This window comes from Eptatretus burgeri, chromosome 10, assembly GCF_056783735.1.
Source record: "Eptatretus burgeri isolate ZD-2024b chromosome 10, Ebu_testis_v1, whole genome shotgun sequence".
Classification (NCBI taxonomy): domain Eukaryota; kingdom Metazoa; phylum Chordata; class Myxini; order Myxiniformes; family Myxinidae; genus Eptatretus; species Eptatretus burgeri.
The window spans coordinates 107,518,946-107,540,376 of record NC_140970.1 but is presented as its reverse complement, the minus strand read 5'-3'; the positions used below and the strand labels follow the sequence as shown (position 1 = coordinate 107,540,376).

Sequence of the window (21,431 nt, the reverse complement as noted above, 5' to 3'; positions counted from 1 at the left end):
GGTGGATACCAGAGAGAGCCACACTGTGGGTGCCAGGGAGAACCCCACCATGGATTCCAGAGAGAGCCCCATCGTGGGTGCCACAGAGAGCCCCACAGTTGGTGCCAGAGAGAGCCCATCATGGGTGCCAGAGAGCCCCACCGTGGGTGCCAGAGAGAGCCCCAAGGTGGGTGCCAGAGAGAGCCACACTGTGGGTGCCAGGGAGAACCCCACCATGGGTTCCAGAAAGAGCCCCACCATGGGTACCAGAGAGAGCCCCACCGTGGGTGCCAGAGAGAGCTCCACCGTGGGTGCCAGAGAGAACTTCACCGTGGGTACCAGAGAGAGCCCCACAGTGGGTGCCAGAGAGAGATCCTGCTCGACAGAATATACCAGAACAGAAATGACCACATTCACTTTGAATTTTTTGGGGTATTAGAGTAGGATAGAATTGTTGTTGTTAAGTAATCATTTCTGTCCTGTCACGGCCCAGCTATGGGTGAGACTAGGGCCGAGTTTGAGGGGAAGGATGGGGTAGTGTTATCAAAATGCCAGGGGTTAATTATTCATCAGTTATCTCTTATGAATGTCAGTGCATGTGTTTGTAACCCCCATGAGCAACAACCAGTGTTGGATGTCAACGCAGCGCAGAGTCTTCATCCTCAACCCTGTGTCTGTTTCTTCCCACTCTTTGTTAACTTTCAAATACAATGCAAACAACAATAACAGGGAAGCTCTGACAGGTTGGATGTTCATCTTGTGAAAACATCATGAAACGTTTTGATCAGCAAGGTGGGGGAGAGAATACAGCACTGACTTTACCCTCCTCTCATCGGATAGTGAAGGTGCTCCTATACGTCTTTCCCAAAATGTCCTCCCAAACTTCCCACATCACCAACATAGGCCAATCATTCACCATGTGGGGACTGAAATCCCAGTCATGCCATCAAAACAAGTGCCAGTATGGAATTTCTAAAAGGCATACTACCCTGGATTCACCACCAAGGTAGAGAAAACCATCCTCCACACCCACTGACATCAAAGCAGGAAAACTACTTTGTTGCCCTGCTAATTGCTGCAGCAAATAAGAATGCCCCCCGAGGTTTCAGAGGGGTACATCGAGGTACATCCCCTGCTGGAGCCCTCAGTATTAAGCCATCCTCCAACAATATCAATAATCTGGAGACCCAGTCACAGCCACAGCACTGCACGAATCCTTGGACATCTGCAGAGAAAAAAAGATGGCTGGACTGTTTTAAATTCATGAACTTTACACATTTAAGTCAACGGGTCTGAAGCCTTTTGAGGAAACTTGGGGTATTGAACCCAGCAGAGGCCATACACTTTCAAGAAAGTGCAAATGTTACTGCTGCTGCGAAATTGGTGGCCAATTAAAAGGGGTCCTGAGATAAACAGCATCAACAGGAGAACAAGAAGAAACAACAAAGAGCAACCTGAGATTGCAGACCCTTGCCAGGACTTGTTTTGTGTGGTGCATTTTGTGTAGCAAATAAATGGAAGGATGTATTTTCATACACTGAATATTGTATGAGAGGTCATTGATTGCAAATGAAAGTTGGAAATGGTTGAGTTGTAAATGTGTAAAAGGTCAAAGGTCTGAAATATAATGGTCAAATGGTCTGAAGGTCTAAAGGTTGAAAGATCTGAAATAGTGTAAATGGGTCTAATAGGCCAAAGGGGTCTAAAGAGTACACTTTAAGGTCTGAAAGTTCGGAATTATATGAAGGGGTCTAAATGGTCCTAAAACATAAAATTGGTAAAAAAGGTCAAATGGCTCTGTGGGGTATGAAAAGGTCTGAAAGGTGTGAAGGTCTCGGGGGGGGGGTAGGAAGGAGACTAAGGGTCTTCGGGTTTTAAAGTGTCTGAGAGGATCTGAGAGATCAAAGGGTTCTAAAAGGTGCAAAAGAGTCTATAGGGTCTACAGGGTCTTAAGAGTCTTGGGGGTCCTTTAAGGGTATTAGGCATCTGAGGGGACTTTGGGATCATGGGGGTTTTAGGGGTCTAAAGGGCCTTAGACCAGATAGTGGTGAAATAATGGAGGATTGTTACACCCACTATTGGTCTGGTCGCTCTGAAGGTTATCATGTCCAATAAGCTTAATCCAATGATAATTGAGGTAACACCAGCCAACGAGCATATTATGAGATGGAGGATTCCTCACTCCTTGGGAGTCATTTCCCTGGTCTCTGTAGATATTCCGACTGAGGCGAGTGATCTCATTGTGAAGGACCCATTTTATGCCACACTCGAATCTGTGGTTGATCAGTGCCCCAGGTGAGATACTCTTTTGGTCCTGGGGGAATTTCATTGCTTCAACTGGAACTGACAGGGATGGTTATGAGACATGTGTTGGTCCCCATGGGTCTGGAACTGTGAACCAGAATAGCACTAAGTTCCTTGACTTTGCAATAAGTCATGGACTTAGGGTGGTTGGTTCATGGTTTCAGCACGCACAGGCTCATCGCTGGACTTGGTATGCCAACAATAGTGGTGTGGCAAAGGAGAGTGACCATGTGCTCGTTGATCAGAACTGCAGGGTCCACCGGAGTGCTCAGTTCCTCAATATCAACCACAGGCTTGTTGTAGCAACTCTGAAGTTGCAACTTAAATCCAGGACAATGGTACCACACCAGCAAAGGCTCGATGTTGGCAAGCTCAAGGATGAGAGTGTAGCTGAGGAGTTTACGAACAGGCTGAGTGGGGATTTTGGAGGTCTGGGTGTTTTGCGGAATCCTGAAGTGCTGTGGTGTGACTTTAAGACTACCATCCTTGATGTTGCCAGGGATGTCTTGGAACCCACCATCATGTGAAGAGGAATCAAAATAAAGACCAATTACTGCATCAAAGTCCCTAGAAGGAAGCTAGACATAACAAGAACTTTGTCTCCTAAAGGTACACTGGATAGCATTGACCAGAGTTGCAGAGACAGGCATAATGGCAGAGCTGAGCTGTTCAGGGAGTTGAGGCATAAAACTGTATGTGCGTTGACGGCAGACAAGGAGACCTATGTGCGAGGAATCTGTGAAGGGGAAGAGCATCACCTGGGGTCAAGTAATTCTCATCCAACATGGAGGAATTTGTGCATTGCGTTCCTCCAAGCCAGTCGCTTGGTGTACTGCAATAAGATTAACGGGTGGTTGGTTCTTGAGAGAGGAGTGAAGTGAAGGCCTGCTGGGCCAGTTAGTTTGCAGGGCTGCACCAGGCTGACCCACTAGCCTTTGAGTTGCATTTCAGAGGTGTAGCTATCTCTATTTCTGACCCTCCAATCAATTGTGAACTACCTCATTTGTGGAAACGCAGGCTGTGGTGAACCAGTTGAATGTGGAAAAGCTGGTGGTATCTGTGGAATTCATGTTGGTGGAAATGCTGCACTCATGTCGTTGCATACAGTTCTGTGCTCCATTTAGAACACAGGCATCATCTCAACAGACTGGAAGAGGGGCCTTGTTGTCCCTCTCTGGAAAGGGAAGGGTGATCGCCAGGACTGCAACAACTATCAAGGGATGACGCTGCTCTCAGTGCCGGGCAAGGTCTTTGCTCGGATAATCCTTGAAAGGGTTCGCCACCATCTGCTTGAACACCAGCGCCCACAGCAGTTGGGCTTTTCACTAATGAGGCCAACAAATGACAGTATCCTTCCTCTTCAGGTCCTCACCAAACACAGAAAAGACTTTTGGCAGGGGCTGCTGATCTCCGCAAAGCTTTTGATTCAGTGAATCGGGATGTCCTCTGGAGGATTCTCGGTCTTTGTGGAGTGCCACCAAAATTATGAATCTACCTTCTGAACTATACTCTGGTGCAGAGAGTGCTGCGAGGTGTAGTGGTTCCATCACCAACTTATTTCCAGTTGTTGCTGGAGTTTGTCAGGGTGTGTACTGGCCCCCACACTTTTCAGCATGTTTATGGACTGGATTCTGGGGAGGATGTCTGAGAGATCAAGCTGCGGTGCATCATTTGGGAATGTCAAGATCTCTGACCTTGATTTTACAGATGTTGCAGTCATCCTTGCGGAGACGCTGGATATCCTTGTGATTAACCTCGAGGCACTGAATGAGGAATCCTAGCAGCTGAGATTATGGGTTTCCAGGACCAAAACTAAGATCCAGGCTTTCAATGACATCTTGGATGCCGCTATCTTGTAGCCTGAAACACCTGTTTGTGGATGTTCCCTCTCTGGAAAGACTGGTTTTTAAAATTGTGAATGAAATTATCTTCCTGGTATTGGCTGCAGTACAATCCAAAGGAGATGTAAGGGAATGCAACTATGTAGATGTCATACCTAATAGGCAGAGCCAATGCAACCATTTTTCCAGAAGAGCCTTTTTAAAATTACCTCTGCCACCAAAGGTGGACTGAAGGTAGATGGAGGTTGTGTTCTCACCCATCTGTCTGTTTGTTTGTCTGTGAGCAGGACATCTCAAAAAGTTGTAGATGGATTTGGAAGAGATTTGGTGGGCAGGTTGGGTGTGTGAAAATGACAAATTGATTAGATTTTGGTGAAGATCCAGATCCGGATAGTGTGATTTTTAAGCCCCCTACCCCGTTAGGAAAGGGGAAGGCTTTTTGCTGTTGTGGGGTTTATTTCAACAATTGGCACCCCAAATTTTTAGCTCACGTGGAAGGTAGTTACGGGGAGCTTATGGGATGGCATGTCATCCATCCGTCAGTCTATCTGTCCATCCACAAACTTTAGTAACTTCTTCTTTGAAACCACACACAATTTTTAAGAAACTTGACCACAACCTTTGTTACCCAGTATGTTCCAAAGTTTGTTCACGCCCCCCCCAAAAAAACGGAGTTTGAGGGGGTCTGTGGAGGGGGTTTCGGAGGGGGGGGGAATTGGCTCCCAAAATAGGTGTTTGCAATAACATTAGTTCATTGGTACATTTTGCTGATTCCGTCCCATGTTGACTTCCTCTGCAGTATCATCATTTTACCAGGTGAGTGCCCAGGGGTATTGCCCCTATTTTTAATGATACCACAGTTTCTTCGACCCCACAGGAATACTAAACCACCATTTGGAATTATATTTCTTCCTGCACTCTCAGAAAACACTCCAACTTTCCAAACTGTTACAATTTCAGAGCTGTATCTAGGAGCCGGCTGTGACCGTCGGAATGAAATTTTGCATCAATAATGTGAATAGAAAGTACATGAGGTTGATGTAATTTTTAACGTCATGACCTGATCATAGTCATTTTAACATTTTTCACCATAACTCGACTAAAGTTTGTCCAATCGGCACGAAATTGCCCTCACAAAATAGCTTATGGCAAGACAAATTTAAACTTAATTTACGTCATACCCCTCCAAGATAAACGTCAAGGTCAAATGACAGTGAGAAAAAATTAAGCATTTTTTGGTCATCACTCAATTTTGCCGATGAGGAATTTTAAAGACGACTTGGCTTTTCGAGAGGTTCTTTCATCATAATAGTGGACCTGCACTGAAGTTGTGCATCTGACATTTGTTTCGTGTTCTTACCTTCTTTTTTCGGATTGTGACCTTAATGACAAAAAACACCATTCTGATCATAACTTGAATAATTTTCATGAAGTTGAGTTTTTTGGATAGATTGTAGATTGGGACACATTTTATAATTTGCACATTTTATCATTTTTATTATTTATTTATGGGACACTGTCCACGTGTGTCAGGTCAGGTCAGATTATATCTGTGACTTGCTCAAGGTACCATGTAAACATGCACTAACCTGTTCCATGGTCCGGTTGTCGGCGAAGAAACCATCTCCCACACCAAGTTTCTTGGTGTGGAGGGTATACGATATGGGCACCCAGCAGGATGAAGAATAAAACCTGTCAAAGGGTGGAGGAGCTCCTTGTGAGCCAACGGCCATCCATATCCAGTGCCGAACTGTGTCTGTGAACGTCCTCCTGCAGTTGGGTTACTTATTAAGAGGTTGGTGGCAGGATTTGCACTCTGGCCACCGTAAAACCCTTCATCCTGCAAAACATTCCAGAAGCATAAAAAAAATCTGAAAACCCAGTCCGTGGGAGTACCTCCTGTGCAGCTTCCCTTTGCAGAACAGCTCACCGGATGACGGGATTGGGGCAAAGCTTTCGGGACCCCCAATCTTTGATGATAGGAGGGAAATCACTGGGTAACATTCCCAGGTCAGATTGCGGGAGAGTGCTGCTGAGGTGTCGTCCACCAGATGGCGGTCTCCTTGGGTTAACCTGAGGCGGTCCCTTCGGGTGGGTGCCTGGAATGTCCTATCCTGGAATACTGAAGAGAGGATGATCACCTGTCTCTGCTATTATCTGAGCTCAAGCATTTAGACATCGGTATTGCAGCACTCTCTGAGGTTCGGAGACCGGATGCGGCGAGATCATGGAGGGTGGTCACACCTACTATTGGTCTGGTTGCTCTGATGGTTACCATGCCCAAGGAGTTGCTGTAGCTGTGTCCAATAAGCTGACTCCAATGATAATTGAGGTAACACCGGTCAACAAGAGTATTATGAGACTAAGGATTCGACATTCCTTGAGTGTCATTTCCCTGGTCTCTGTATATGCTTCGACTGAGGCGAGTGATCTCACCGTGAAGGATGCATTCTATACTGCGCTCAAGCCTGTGGTTGATCAGTGCCCCAGGTGAGATACTCTTATAGTCTTGGAGGAATTCAATGCATCGACTGGAACTGATAGGGATGGTTATGAGACGTGTGTTGGTCCCCATGGGACTGGAACTGTGAACCTGAATAGCACTAAGTTCCTTGACTTTGCAAGAAGTCATGGACTGAGGGTGGCTGGTTCATGGTTTCAGCGCCCACAAGCTCATCGCTGGACTTGGAATTCCAACATTGGTGGTGTGGCAAAGGAGATTGACCATGTGCTCGTTGATGGTCGCTGGAGGATGATCAAGAACTGCAGGGTCTACCGGAGTGCTCAGTTCCTCAATACTGATCATGGGCTGAATCAAATGCTTTACATAGATCAACCTAGGCTGCAAGCAGCCCCTGCCGAAACTCTCGTCTGCATTCGATGAGGACCCGAAGAGCAAGGATACAATCAATCGTTGACCTGTTTGGTGTAAAGCCTGACTGCTCTGGACGCTGGTGCTCAAGCAAATGGTGGCGAACCCTATCAAGAATTATCCGAGAAAAGACCTTGCCCGGCACTGAGAGCAGCGTCACCCCTCGGTAGTTGTTGCAGTCTTGGCGTTCACCTTGCAGCAACTCTTGAGTTGCAGCTTAAATCCAGGAGAATGGCACCATCCCAGCCGACACTGGATGTTGGCAAGCTCAAGGATGAGAGGGGAGCTGAGGAGTTTTGTGGAAACACCACAGATTCGAGCGCAGCATAGAATGTCTTTCATGGTGAGATCACTCGCCTCAGTCGGAACATATACAGAGACAAGGGAAATGACACCCAAGGAGTGAAGAATCCTTAATATGCTCGTTGACTGGTGTTACCTCAATTATCATTGAGAGTCAGCTTGTTGGACACAACGAGAGGGAAGCTGAGCTCAAGGATGAGAGGGTAGCTGAGGAGTTTGCCAACAGGCTGAGTGGAGATTTTGGGGGTCTGGGTGCTTTAGGGGATCCTGAAGAGTTGTGGAGTGCCTCCAAGACCACCGTTTGTGATGATGCTGGTCAATGTCTTGGAACCCACTGGAGGGCGAAGAAGAATTTTTTCTCAAGAGACAAAATTGACAAGAGGATACCATTAACCAGAGGCCAGGCTGAATGGGAGAGCTGAGCTCTTCAGGGAGCTGAGGCGTAAAACTGAACGTGCACTAAGGGTGGACAAGGAGGACTATGTTTGAGGAATCTGTGAAGGGATAGAGCATCACCTGTGGTCAGGTGATTCTCATCCTGCTTACAGGGGAATTCCTGCATTGCGTTCGTCCAAGCCCGTCCCTCAGTGCACTGCAGTTAGAACAGAGAGTGATGAGCTCTTGACAGACGAGTCCGAAGTGAACACTCGCTAGGCCAGTTACTTTGATCGGCTGTACCAGGGTGATCCACCAGCTGTCGAGTTGGACATCAGGGGTGTTACAATCCCTCTTGCTGACCCTCCAATCAATTGTGGTCCACCTTCGTTTGTGGAAACACAGGCTGTGGTGAACCGGTTGCAAGGGGGTAAAGCTCCTGGGACCTGTGGCATCAATGCTGAACTTCTCAAGGCTTGTGGAAATGCTGCACTCATATCATTGCATGTAGTTCTGTGCTCTGCCTGGAACACAAGCATAATCCCAACTGACTGGAAGAGGGGTCTTGTTGTCCCTCTCTGGAAAGGGAAGGGTGATCACCAAGACTGCAACAAAATACCGAGGGGTGACGCTGCTCTCAGTGCCGGGCAAGGTCTTTGCTCGGATAATTCCTGATAGGGTTCACCACCATCTGCTTGAGCACCAGCGTCCAGAGCAGTCAGGCTTTCCACCATAGCGGTCAACGATTGAGCGTATCCTTGCTCTTCAGGTCCACACTGAACGCAGACGAGAGTTTGGGCAGGGGCTGCTTGCAGTCTATGTTGATCTATGTAAAGTATTTGATTCAGTGAATCGGGATGCCCTCTGGAGGAGTCTTCATCTTCATGGGGTGCCACCAAAACTGATCGATCTGATGTCTGAACTATACTCTGGAACTGCGAGTGCTGCGAGATGTGATGATACCATCTCTGACTTATTTCCAGTTGTTGCTGGAGTTAGTCAGAGTTGTCTACTGGCCCCCACACTTTTCAGGCTTGTATGGATTGGATTCTGTGGAGGATGTCTGAGAGATCAAGCTGCGTGGCATCATTTGTGAATGTCAAGATCTCTGACCTTGATTTCGCAGATGATGCAGACAACTTTGTAGAAACTTGATATCCTTTTAGGGGCTCTCCAGGTGCTGAATGAGGAGTCGGAGCTGCTGGAATTATGGGTTTCCTGGGTCAAAACTAAGATCCAGGCTTTCAATGACATCTTGGATGCTGCTGTCCTGTCTGCACTTGTTTTTGGTGAGGATGTTGAGGTCATGAGGCATGGGCCAGGCATCTGTCTGAGGGGGTTGCCAGACGGAGGCCCCTGGAGTACTGGCGGAAAGTGGACGCAGCGATGCACTGCTCTGGCACATGCTCCCATACCTGACCTGACCTGACTGTCTATAAATGTTGAAGGTCAAGGTCATATGGCAGTCTGAAAAAAAATATCATGGGCAGCAATGGCTGGTGTGTTACTTGTTTCCTGATGCAGTCTGATCACATGTGATCTGATATATATATATATAAATATATATAAATATATATATATATATATATATATATATATATATATATATAAATATATATATATAAATATATATATATATATATATATATATATATATATATATATATATATATATATATATATATATATATATATATATATATATATATATATATATATATATATATATATATATATATATATCCCAGTGCAGACAGCAATGCATTCCAATGAGGATCCCAAGCATATACCTTGGGTAAATGTCAAAAGCAGTCAATACATAAATAATAAAGGAAGACCCGCCCTCGTGTCTCACCTCTGAATGGAGGGAATTGTCAATCAGCTTTCCCCAAATCAACTGAACCCAGATGGCTAGGATTATATCAATAAATTAACACCTCCCATGCTTCTCTCGCCGAAATTGCATTGTGAAAAGCAACAAAGAAAGCCTACCCAAGGTAAGTGCTATGCTGTATTAAACCCTTCCCAGAGTTTCTCGACAGATATAAAGACATTCACAAATAGTAAACACATGGGAATCCCAATTCCACGCCGACCAGTGGGGTGAAAAGGTTGCTGCATGTATGAGCTGTTGATTTTAAATGCTCCCACCCCAGGTCTCAAATTGTGTGTGTGTGTGTGTGTGTGTGTGTGTGTGTGTGTGTGTGTGTGTGTGTGTGTGTGTGTGTGTGCGTGCGCGTGTACACGTATGTGGGAGATGTTGTTGTTCTCTGCTATCTCCACATGTAGGTGGGGTTCATCAGGAGGTGAAACAGAGATCTACTAGGTCTCACAATGTGTGTGTGTGTGTGTGTGTGTGTGTGTGTGTGTGTGTGTGTGTGTGTGTGTGTGTGTGTGTGTGTGTGTGTGTGTGTGTGTGTGTGTGTGTGTGTGTCTCGATAATTGGTATCTCCATATGTGAGTTTCCGAATGTGGAATGGAGTACTCCCAGGGTGGGCTCAAAGTATCCATCTTCATCTCAGTAAGGGGTCACTATTCATGTACCAAGCTGTGAAGTTTTCTGTTTTCAAAGTTTTGTGCCGAAGGCTCTCTTCAGGATCGTTGCTGAGCCCCGGACAACTTCTAACTCCAGTTTGTTTGCAATAATATTCCCAGGGATGATTTTGAACTCACCTGTAAAGTAGTTCCAGGGAGCTTATGGTATGGCACGTCGTCCGTCCATCCGTCCATCCACAAATACTTGCAACTTCTTCTCAGAAATGATGCACACAATTCTGATGAAGCTTCACGACAACCTTCAATCACCCATGACGTACCAAAGTTTTTCTCAATATGAAAAAAATTGTGATCTACGAGGTTCAATGGGGTGGGGGGGGAGTGGGTTGCCCTACAAAACATGTATTTGCTTTCTTTTCTGAAATCACACAAATAATATCGATGAAACTTGACCACAACCTTTATCACACGTGTTGTACCAAGGTTTGTTCATGGCATCAAAAATAAATCTTCAGGTATTTACTTTCTTCTCCATTATATATTTTGTGGGTCAACAATGCGTACCAGTGGTGGCCTGATTATCTTATCCAGCCACTACCAGGTGAGTGCCCAGGGGTATTGCCCCGATGTTTAATATCTCTGTGAGGTTCTTTGTCATCATTCCTGTAGATCCAGCTATCACTGGTACAACTTTGGCATTGTTCAGCTTCCAGGATCTTCTCACTTCACTGTTGAGGTCTTGGTGTTTGGTCATTTTCTTGATTTCTGCATCATTTAGTCCAAAATCACTGCTATTAACAGCTTACTTAGCAATGCCTTCTTGCAGTGATGTTTGTGGATTTCCCAGCAGAAACTGTTGTTATAAATGCACAATTTCCCCGAGGGATTCTTGACAAGTTGACATTTTCTGATAAGGTAACTTTCCACATCAGTGGTAAAGTCAAGTACCACAATTTCCGCATTTGGCAACAGAAAAACCTCAGGATGTCTGAAACATGAAAGAGACTCCAAAAATCAATGTCTGGTGGGCTCTCAGGAAATCACGCATCATTTGGTCCTTTCCTTTTAGAAAAAGGCATAGTCAATGGTGAATGTTATTTTGCAATGCTGCAGAATCTATTTGTCCCTGAACTATGATGATTAAATACTTCACATATCACCTACTTCCGGCAAGACCGTGATCCCAACCACTCTGATGAGAATGTATGATGATTGTTGAATGATGCCTTTCCAGACAAGTGGATTGGTCGACTCGATCTCCTTACCTGTCCCCATTGGATTATATTTTAAGGGGTTATGTAAAACTGTTTTTTATTCATGAAAACCACACTCTTTGGATGAACTTAGGCTGAGATCACATTATGTAATCCATGAAATTACTCAGCAGCAAACTGGAGAATGTTTTCAACGAGTTGGAAAATCCGATTGAGCGATGTATTATGAAGCGTATTGAGGAAAAGCTTTATGAATTATGTTTCATATGCCATATTTTCATACATTGCTATTAAACACACACACACACACACACACACACACACACACACACACACACACACACACACACACACACACACACACACACACACACACACACACACACACACACACACAGTGATTTGTTGAGTTTATGTGAGATTTTCACAGTATCATGTAAGGTTTATTGAGCTAAATATGACATTGAGCATATGGAACATTGACCGTTCAGCTTATTTAAGTGTGTAATGAATGATTTTTGAAGTTCACAGTAACAAAACTGAACTGATAATAACAATACAAATAGTAATGAAAGACAGTTTGTTCGCACAGCCAAGAGTGTTACGCAGCCATTCTTGTTTGTTCAAACAGGTGATGACAATTTTTGTTTTTAATGGCAATTGACACTGTGTATGGTGCCACAATGGCGAACTTTGAAAGAATCATTTTCTGACACACATAGTGATGATTACCCAATATTCATGAAAACACTCATTGACCTGGAACTCCCATAAGGATTCACCGTGAAGCTCCTTGCTTCCAGCACGCTTGGTTATGGCTTGTCCAGTGTAAGTTGTGTTATGACCGATTCTTTTCCTTACTTGTTTTACAGACTCTTGTCCTCATCAAATCGTAGTGCAGAGTATGACAGTTACCAGCTGGAAGGCCCACGTCAACTTAGCCTGTCCTTTGAGCAAAACACAAGGATGTGGGAACACTCTATCCTGGAGCTGCAGCTTCATGAAAAGTCAATGCGGTTAAGGGTAAGTTGCTCTATTCTAACACCTACACTCGAGGAACGGTCGGCACCTTGTGATGCAGCACTCTCCTTCAGAGGCACTAATTTGACAACTAATAATTTGGTTGGGAATCGAACCCAGACTAGAGAATTTAAACTCAAACGCTCCATCTCCGCGCAACTTCAGTTGCGGCAATATCGCAAAGACGTTTGTTCAATGAAGTATCACAGTAGATCCATGTACGAGTATCATGTATACACACACCACCACACCTCACATGCAGTACACGCGAAGCCATCTTTGACCCGAGGCGAGGGTGAGGTAGGGCGGGGTGGCAGACATTTACATTTCTTGTACGCTTGGCTCTCCCTCTTTGATTTCACGCTCCTTCTGTTCAATTGGCTTGCACCTTGTCTCTCCTTTGAGCAAATGTGTACTGTTGGACATATCAAGTCACTCTTCCATGCTCTTCATTGTTCCATTACTTGCTCTTCCATGAGCCTCAATATCGTAAGGGGGGGGGGGAGTCAGCCAATCGTTTATTATTTACTTTCGAATGTATTACTGAAATTCAGTTTAATTATCACCTTCCATAAATTGCTCTTAACAAAGTGCTGTCTCTCATCAGAGGATGCTGTTATTTCTGCAGTGAAATCAAATGAAAAGCCAAACACCTTGAACGAGTGGGCTTCAGATATGTCGCAGCATTTGTGGAGTCCGTTAACTTCCCCATTGAGAAAGGAACTCGCTGTTCTGTGCACCTGCATTTCATATATATATATATATATATATATATATATATATATATATATATATATATATATATATATATATATATATATATATACATATATATATATATATATATATATATATATATATATATATATATATATACATATATATACATATATATATATATATATATATATATATATATATATATATATATATATATATATATATATATATACATATATACATATATATATACATATACATATATATACATATATATATATATACATATACATACATACATACATATATATACATACATATATATATACATACATACATACATACATACATACATACATACATATATATATATATATATATATATATATATATATATATATATACATACATATATATATATATATACATATATATATATATATATATATATATATATATATATATACATACATATATATACATACATATATATATATATATATATATATATATATATATATATATATATATATATATATATATCCAACCCAAGTCCTCTAATTTGGAAAAGTAGCAAAATATAATAACATATATAGAGCAGTATCCCAAAATTAATTACGAATGCTTAGTTTTTGTGTTGACGTTAGAAACATTGTATTAGCATTGCACTGAACCAGTACTGATAAAACATCCCATCACTAATAAAAGGAGTAACTGGAAAATAAAATTTGCAAATAATTAATCTAGCAATAATGCTGTGCTCAGAGCCAATGAAATACTTGGTGAGCCCTAACTGCGTTCTGTATGGCAGGCAAGCAGCTGCCAGGTGGCGAGGCCGCACGTTCCTCGTCGCCTCCTGGGATTTCGCACCGAGGAATGCTTCGGGGGATAGACGGACGTCCTACTTTGATCAAAGACAGAGGCCTAGTCTCAGCAATGTAGTTTACAGCTGGCAGGCAGTAGGCTTTGTCAGCTCAAGCCATCAATTCATCTCAGTTTGACACCTCCACCAATAATAGGTGCTTTGGCTCACATAGGCTTTATTAGGTAGGTTTGTACCCTCATCTTTACCTGCCTGGAACAATGACCATCTAGAACCTTATTGATGTTGGCTTTGGACGATCCAGCCTGCAGGATCCTGATGGAAATTAACAATAGTCCAATGAAATACGACAGACATTTCTTTGTGGAACTCTATCTTTCCAGTCTGCAAAGACTTTTAACTTCAGATCGTTTTATTCCTTTTTCATAGAAAATGGCTCCCTGTCGATTGATGTTGTAGTAGTATCTGAAAGACCAATAGCTTTTGCGTCCGTCTGCTTTCAGAGGTATAGAAGATATTTTGGCCACGAGATGTCGCTGGACTTTGTCAAAAAGTCCGAAATTGTGCAAGTCTGAATGTTCGACTTCACGACCATGCGATGATCCGGTTTCCTTCTTTCACGAAGGCCCCATTGTCAGAGGAGGTTGAAATCGAACTGAACATTTCTGCAGAATTGGTAATATGTAGTGTTACCACGTCAAGGCAAGCTGTACTTGCAAACCCAAGCATCTCTCCGTCAATGCCCCACCGTTCACTTAAACTGCACGAAAAGGTCATTTAAAAGCACAGGAAGGTGTGATGGATAGGTCGCTCTGCATTATTTAGCAACCAAACCTGCATCCTGAGTGGCAAAATAATGAAACCTTTAAAAATCCTGACGCTAATAAATAGCCTGGCTTGCCTCGCAAACAAGGTGCATTAACAGACCCTGCCAGAATGGCTAAAGGCGATGAGACGCCATGAGTGCGGCCACTGCCCCCTCTGATGAGATTTCTGAGCAGATTCAGCATTTCTTGTGGCATTCCAAAAATACTGTGTGCCCATAGCCACACAGTGCACAGCTGTACACGGAGGCGCAATTATTATCCACCGATTGCATATGCACAACAAACACCCTGTAAGCTTTTCGAACAACACAGCCAGAGCTGGAGAACATCTGAACTGCACTGCTCTCGGAATGAGGCTCATGGATGATGCCGAACAAATTCATCTTTTTTATGAGTAAAAGTAAGTTGTGCACCATGGTATCAACCTTAGTTATATACTAGTGGATTGTGTTTGCATTCTGAGAGTGGATAACTAAATCAGTTAAATGAAGAATGAGTGCGCAGTTTGAGGTCTTTATTTATGCACAGTCCAAGCTCCTCCCCTGTCCCGGCTGAGGGAGTGACATGACACAGGCGCAATCTAAGCTCCACCCTCTCCAGGCCGAAGGAGCGCGGCTCCACCGGCCTACTTTAATTGGACAGATATTTTCATCTATGGACAGTTTTGTGTTTGGTTTTCTGGAATTGTCGCTTCGTTCCATCAGTTTGCCAAATTTCAGCTTTCTTGCCCACCCACAAGGTACTAAACATTTCCATCAGCAAGTCAGTGGAGCAGTGATTAGAAAGAACTTCTTGTACTTAATGTCACATACTTCTAACTAGTTACTGTTTGGTATGGAAAGATCTACTTATAATTACCTGGACAAAGGGGGTGATACTAAAAATATTCAAATATTTCATTGTGCTTTTTAAAAATTAATGACAACTTCTCAGGTTCATTTTGGATAAATCTCAAACTCAACCGGTCCAGACTGCATCAGCCCACGTGCCCTAAAAACCTGCTCCTCTGTTCTTGATCACCACCTCTCTGTCCTATTCACGCTCTCATTTGCTCAAGGTCATCTGCCATCTGCTTAGAAATCAACAAACATTACCACCCTGTAGGCCTGCATAAACAAAGGAGCAAAAACAGATCCCTGCAACTACAGACCAATCAGCATTCTCCCAATCATCAGCAAGGTTATGGAATCCATCATCGCTTCCGACATTAAATCATTCCTCTTCTCCAATGGCCTGATTTCTGATCACCAATTTGGATTCAAACCAGGTCACTCCACCCTGGATATGCTGCTTCTGCTCTCTCAACAATGGATGCAGATCCTCAATGCCGGACATGAAATCAGAGCCACATCCCTTGACATATCGCATGCCTTCGATAGAGTCTACCACCCTGCCCTGCTCACCACACTCTCTTCCTATGGTATCGAAGAACATCTCCATTCATGGCTCACAGACTTCCTATCCTGTTGCAGCCAATGTGTGGCCTTAAATGGAGTTCTTTCATTCACTCTTCCTGTCCAGGCTTGAATTCCTCAAGGCAGCGTTCTGGGCCCTGTTCTTTTTCTGGTTTCCATCAATGATATCTCCAACTCCCTGGAAAAATCCTCTTTATCTCTTTGCCTATGTTGCCACCCTATGCCATACCATCTGTCATCCCTCAGATCGGCAAGCAGCAGCCTATTCACTCTCTGCAGATCTGGATAAAATCACAAACTGATCAATACGTGGAACATGTCTTTCAATCCGGACAAATCTCACACTCTCACTATGTCTCTCCGAAAGGAAGTCCTTTCATTCAAGCTTCTGGGTCTCACTATCTGCCATGATCTTTCCTGGGAAAACCACATTTCCAAACTGGCCTCCAAAGCCAGTTGCCAACTGAGAATCTTCTGTCATACAAAGTCCTTCCTTGGCACACCTGAGCTCCTGACCACATACAAAGCTTTTGTCTGCAGCTCTCCCCTCTGTGCTGGTGCTCCTACCTCTCACCTTTCTCGGCTTCACGCTGTGGAAACCCAAGGCATTTAGGATCATTGGTATCTCCTGCGATGAGGCTAAGTCTTTGGGTCTCTCACTCTCTCACCACAGGCAGTTCGATCGTCGTTCTGTCTTCTACCATCTCCTATCCGGCCTTGTCTCCCTGCTCGGTCTGAGATATGTTCCCCCACATTTCCGCAGGGTGATAAAGGTCCGCCAGCAACCCCGTTCTGGTAAAACTTCCAAAATCTAAAATCACTGCTCACCTTCACTCTTTCATTCGTCTTTTTTTCCCACCTTTGGAACAAACTCCCACACTCTCTTCAACCTCACTCTTCCCTCCAGATCTTCAAAACAGCTGTTCACCACCATCTCTTATCTTCCCCCATCCAAAACCACGATCTTTTCTACCCCTGCTATTTCACCCCAAGCCCACCTCCTTCAAATTCCATGCTTTCCTTCCTGAAAGTCCCTCTCGTGAAGGGACCTGAAAGTCCCTGTGGTGTCCATGTTGTTTACCCTGTGTACCTCGCCCCGTCCATCTCCTTTCCACAGAACTCCTCGTCTCTGGTCCCCACTGTTTTTTTCCTTCCCTCTCCCGCCCCTCTTGTCTCATGCTCCCATTGTTGTGCGTTTCTTTGTATTAGCTCTCAGATGAGCCTCAACAGTATATGCAAAAAAAAAAAAATCTGTGAACGTCAAACAATCCCACGAAGGATTGCATTGCAGACAATGACATAATCCACAGACTAAGTGGAGCATTGATGTGAACTTGTTCCATTGTTTTGCAGGTTTTAATAAAACTTTTGCAAAAAAATTTTTTTGATCAAAATGCTTTCATTTGTCTCCTTATTGACAGATAAAGCGTCGATGACATCAAACTTTGCAAGTGGAGCCTCGCAATAATAGTAGGGGAGCCTTTGATTAAATAGTTGCGAGGGGATCGGAGTGAGATGAGTGTAAATATGTCGAGTCAGAAATGTCAAGGAAATTCAATTGTATCATAACTTGGGTAAAAAAAAAAAAAATCCCCTTTTGGGGTTTAAGTGTGATACCGTACCAAAGTGCAGTCGACAAAAGTAGAAAAAAAAATGAAACGATCAGACAGATCGGGCCTGTCAGTGTTTGGTAAGCAGCCATCTCAGAGAAGGAAACTCTGATTTCAAACCACATATTGCCTTGTGGGTTAGTGTTTGCATAGACAAGGATAGAGCATACTACTCGATAAAGTCATCTCCTCCAGTCTTGTAATGTTACTGTCTGAGTTGACCAAAGGCTAGGTACACTGGCTTATAACCGTGGTGGCATCAGGAACAGCATCTGAACAGCAAATCTTGTTGCATTATCAAAATTAATCTCAGATCAACAAATACTCACAGCAAAATATGAATTGCCTCTTGGAATGACAGCTCAATGACAGGAAAATGCAGATATATTGTAGATGTGATGCAACAAAGAAGGGTAGCGATTGTATGTCCAGGAAAACAAATGGACAGGCAACAGTGCAAAAACTCTTGGAAAAGGTGACAAACCTTGTTACACTGAAGAGAACTAAACAAGGAATGGGGTGGGAGTGATCTTATCCCCAGAACTATAAGACCATCTGATTGAAGTAAAAGTAAATGATCAACTTACTGGCGTTATAACTGAGTTACACATGAAAAACAATTCAATCTTTCAAAGACATCATCGTAGGTCAAAAATTTCAACGGATTCGTGATCAGCGTGAAAAAAGGCCATAAAAAAACATTCCTTTTAACGGGACAACAGAGAAAAAGTCGATGTGTGCCCAACCCTACTGTAAGGAAGAGGTGAGACTCAGTCAAAGGAGCATGGAATAAATGGAGAGAACTACCTGGTGTTGTGTGTGTGTGTGTGTGTGTGTGTGTGTGTGTGTGTGTGTGTGTGTGTGTGTGTGTGTGTGTGTGTGTGTGTGTGTGTGTGTGTGTGACAAGAAGGTGCTGAAGAAACTTGGGGTTAAAGGGGAACCCAAATGTTCAGACCACCTCAACACTAATCTATCCCTTGATACCTTACAAAATAGATAGGATATGTCTTTTTGGTGATTGCTGAATTATAAAATAGGTAATTTTGCAATTAAAAGTCAGAATTTTCTTATTCAGATTAGCTGTGATGTCATGCCTAGAAGAAGACCACCAGATCAGATTATATCGTGGTACGATTTAACTCAAACGACAAATAATTTTCGATTTTACACAAATATGCTGAGTCGATGCGTCCTTGGTGGTTGTGAGATGAGATACAAACTGAGATGGCTTCTTGCTGCACCAATGGTCGAAACACCCTAATTTTGCCAGAAATTGGACACCCGTCGCTCGAAACTGAAATGCCATCTCCACGCAGCTTCTGGCCCGTGTACACGAACAATTTGAGAGGTGAATCAAACACCTGTTGCCATTCACCAGCAGATAACCCAGGAACACCAGAAAAATAATTATCAATTATCAACACAAATTTCTACAAATTATATGAATCACTGTTTACATATAGTAGAGAGAAAGTATGGATGCATACATCCACATTTCCCCATCAATCCTCTCCACCACAATTCCCACCACCATCCCACACACCCTCCACCATCAATCATCGCACACACCCCCTACCACCCTCCACAATCCCACATCCACGAGGGAGGGATATCGGCCCCTCACGGACATGACAGTTGGACACAGCACGGAGACAAATGGCATCCGGGGAAAGTATAAAACAGCACCATCCCGTAACAAGCAAGACACCTGGTCAGCCTGCGACGGTGGGACAAAGCATTCGTCGCCCATTTTGTCCGTGGTGCCCGTGCTGTCAGGCGATGATGATGAAGTGATCATACCATCAAGTTTTCATCCTCACGGACGCCTCCGCCTTCTTCGCCTGAATTGCTCGCACAACGCTTGAAACGATACTGCTCCACAATCACCCCAAAAGCGTTTCCATTACTAATTTTATCTCCAATAGTTTCTTCAAAATCCCACTGATCAGTTTCAACATCCTGAGAACCTTCAGTGTTGCTAATGATGGTGGAATTGGTGTCTGATTCCGAGCTCGACCTGCACTGTTTTTCTATGTAAAACCGCCGTTCAGATCAATATGGATTCCAGATGTGACGTCACTGGCAAAATCGAAAATCGACACGAGGGCTTTTTGTGACACTTTGTGAAAGGCCAAAACAATTTCAATTTTTTTCCCCCTTAAAATTAGACCATGACTAATGATTCTCAATGGTTTTCAGGAGAGAAAAAAAAATTGCTTTTGGGTTCCCCTTATGGTTTATAAACAATTGATTACATCAATAATGTCCTACTCAGTGGAGAGTAAATTGGGCCTTCAGGAGAAGGAGAACCTGCTTGAACAGACAGAAATACAGTGTGATGGATTGCAGGAGTCTCACTTAACGAGAGACATTAAGGTAGTGTACCTTGCTGATGTAATTCTAACTGTGAGAGTGAGATTGTACCATCACCTGTTACCAAGACAGTAAAACCATCCAATCAGAAAAGCATCAGGAGAACGAATAATAGGAAAGCTGAGCAGAGGGAGACAGAAGCTGATACGAATTGATTTGGTGTGGAAAGATGTGGCAACGCAAGGATTCCAAGATACCAACACAATGGATAAAGAACTGTGGATGATGAGGATTTGAGTGACTGACCCCAGCTTGAAATTTGGCTGATGTAAGAAAAAGAAGAAGAGGAAGAAGAAGAAAAAAAACATAAGAAAAGTGATGTTATTGATGTGTGATTTTTGGGGGGGAATATGGGAGATTGACGAAGAAGAAAAATAGTGAAATTATTGATGTGTGATTTTTATTTTTATTTTTTTGGAATATGGAAGAATGAAGAAGATGAAGAACAGTGAAGTTATTGATGTGTGTTTTTTTTTTTTAAGTTCAGCTTTTTTCAACTTTTGAATGATGTGTAGCTATTTCAGATATTGCTTAACACATGTGATGAGCTAGATGTCAGAGTGAGGTATTTACAGGCCAGAGTACTGTCATGAACAACAATGATTAACATTGCCAATCATTTCACAACCAAACATTATGTAATTAAGACAGTTTTTGGCTAGTCATACTAAAATACGCAATTTGACGTCAGTCTGTCTGACTGTTTCTTTGACTGCGATACATTTGGCCATTACTTATCCAATCTCAACCAAACTTGCATGACGGGAGGACGAAGGGTCACATGATGGAGGTTGTTGCGACTTCTTTCCCTCCACAAGGGGATTTTCCGCCTTGGGCAAAATCCGTGTGGAGGTGTATATCAGTGTTAAAAAAGCTAATTGTGGCGTTCTTCCAAGGCCGCTTCAAATAACAAAAGTAAACACAACACAAATGATAACAGCATAATATTAATGTTATTACAAAACAATATTAATACGAAAAAATATCCCCCCTCCCTAAAGGGTTTTTACTCCTTGAACAAATGCCATGTTAGCATGAATAAATAGCCTCTCGTGGTGTTTTGTGGGACAAGCCTACCAGAGGTAAAAACATTATAAACCATAAAACACGTACGATTACCTTTTTAAACAGTTGCCACTGCTGTTTAACACGAAACTGAAAGAAATTTGGCGGAAACCTGACTTCCTTGAGGCATTCTATACTTATCGCATCTCCCACAGACGAACGCACCTGAGCCGAGATCAGGTCTCCTCTAATCT

At 43.3% G+C, this 21,431-nt stretch overlaps 1 protein-coding gene across 1 annotated transcript in view; it reads left to right on the top strand.

Annotated features, from left to right (window-relative positions):
* Window positions 1–21,431, top strand: part of LOC147019384 (uncharacterized) — a 63,738-nt gene that overhangs the window by 1,461 nt on the left and 40,846 nt on the right. The window contains exon 2 of the mRNA XM_085899872.1: window positions 12,257–12,407. Within this exon, the coding sequence (XP_085755998.1) occupies window positions 12,257–12,407 (151 nt within the window). The remainder of the gene's footprint in view (window positions 1–12,256; window positions 12,408–21,431) is intronic.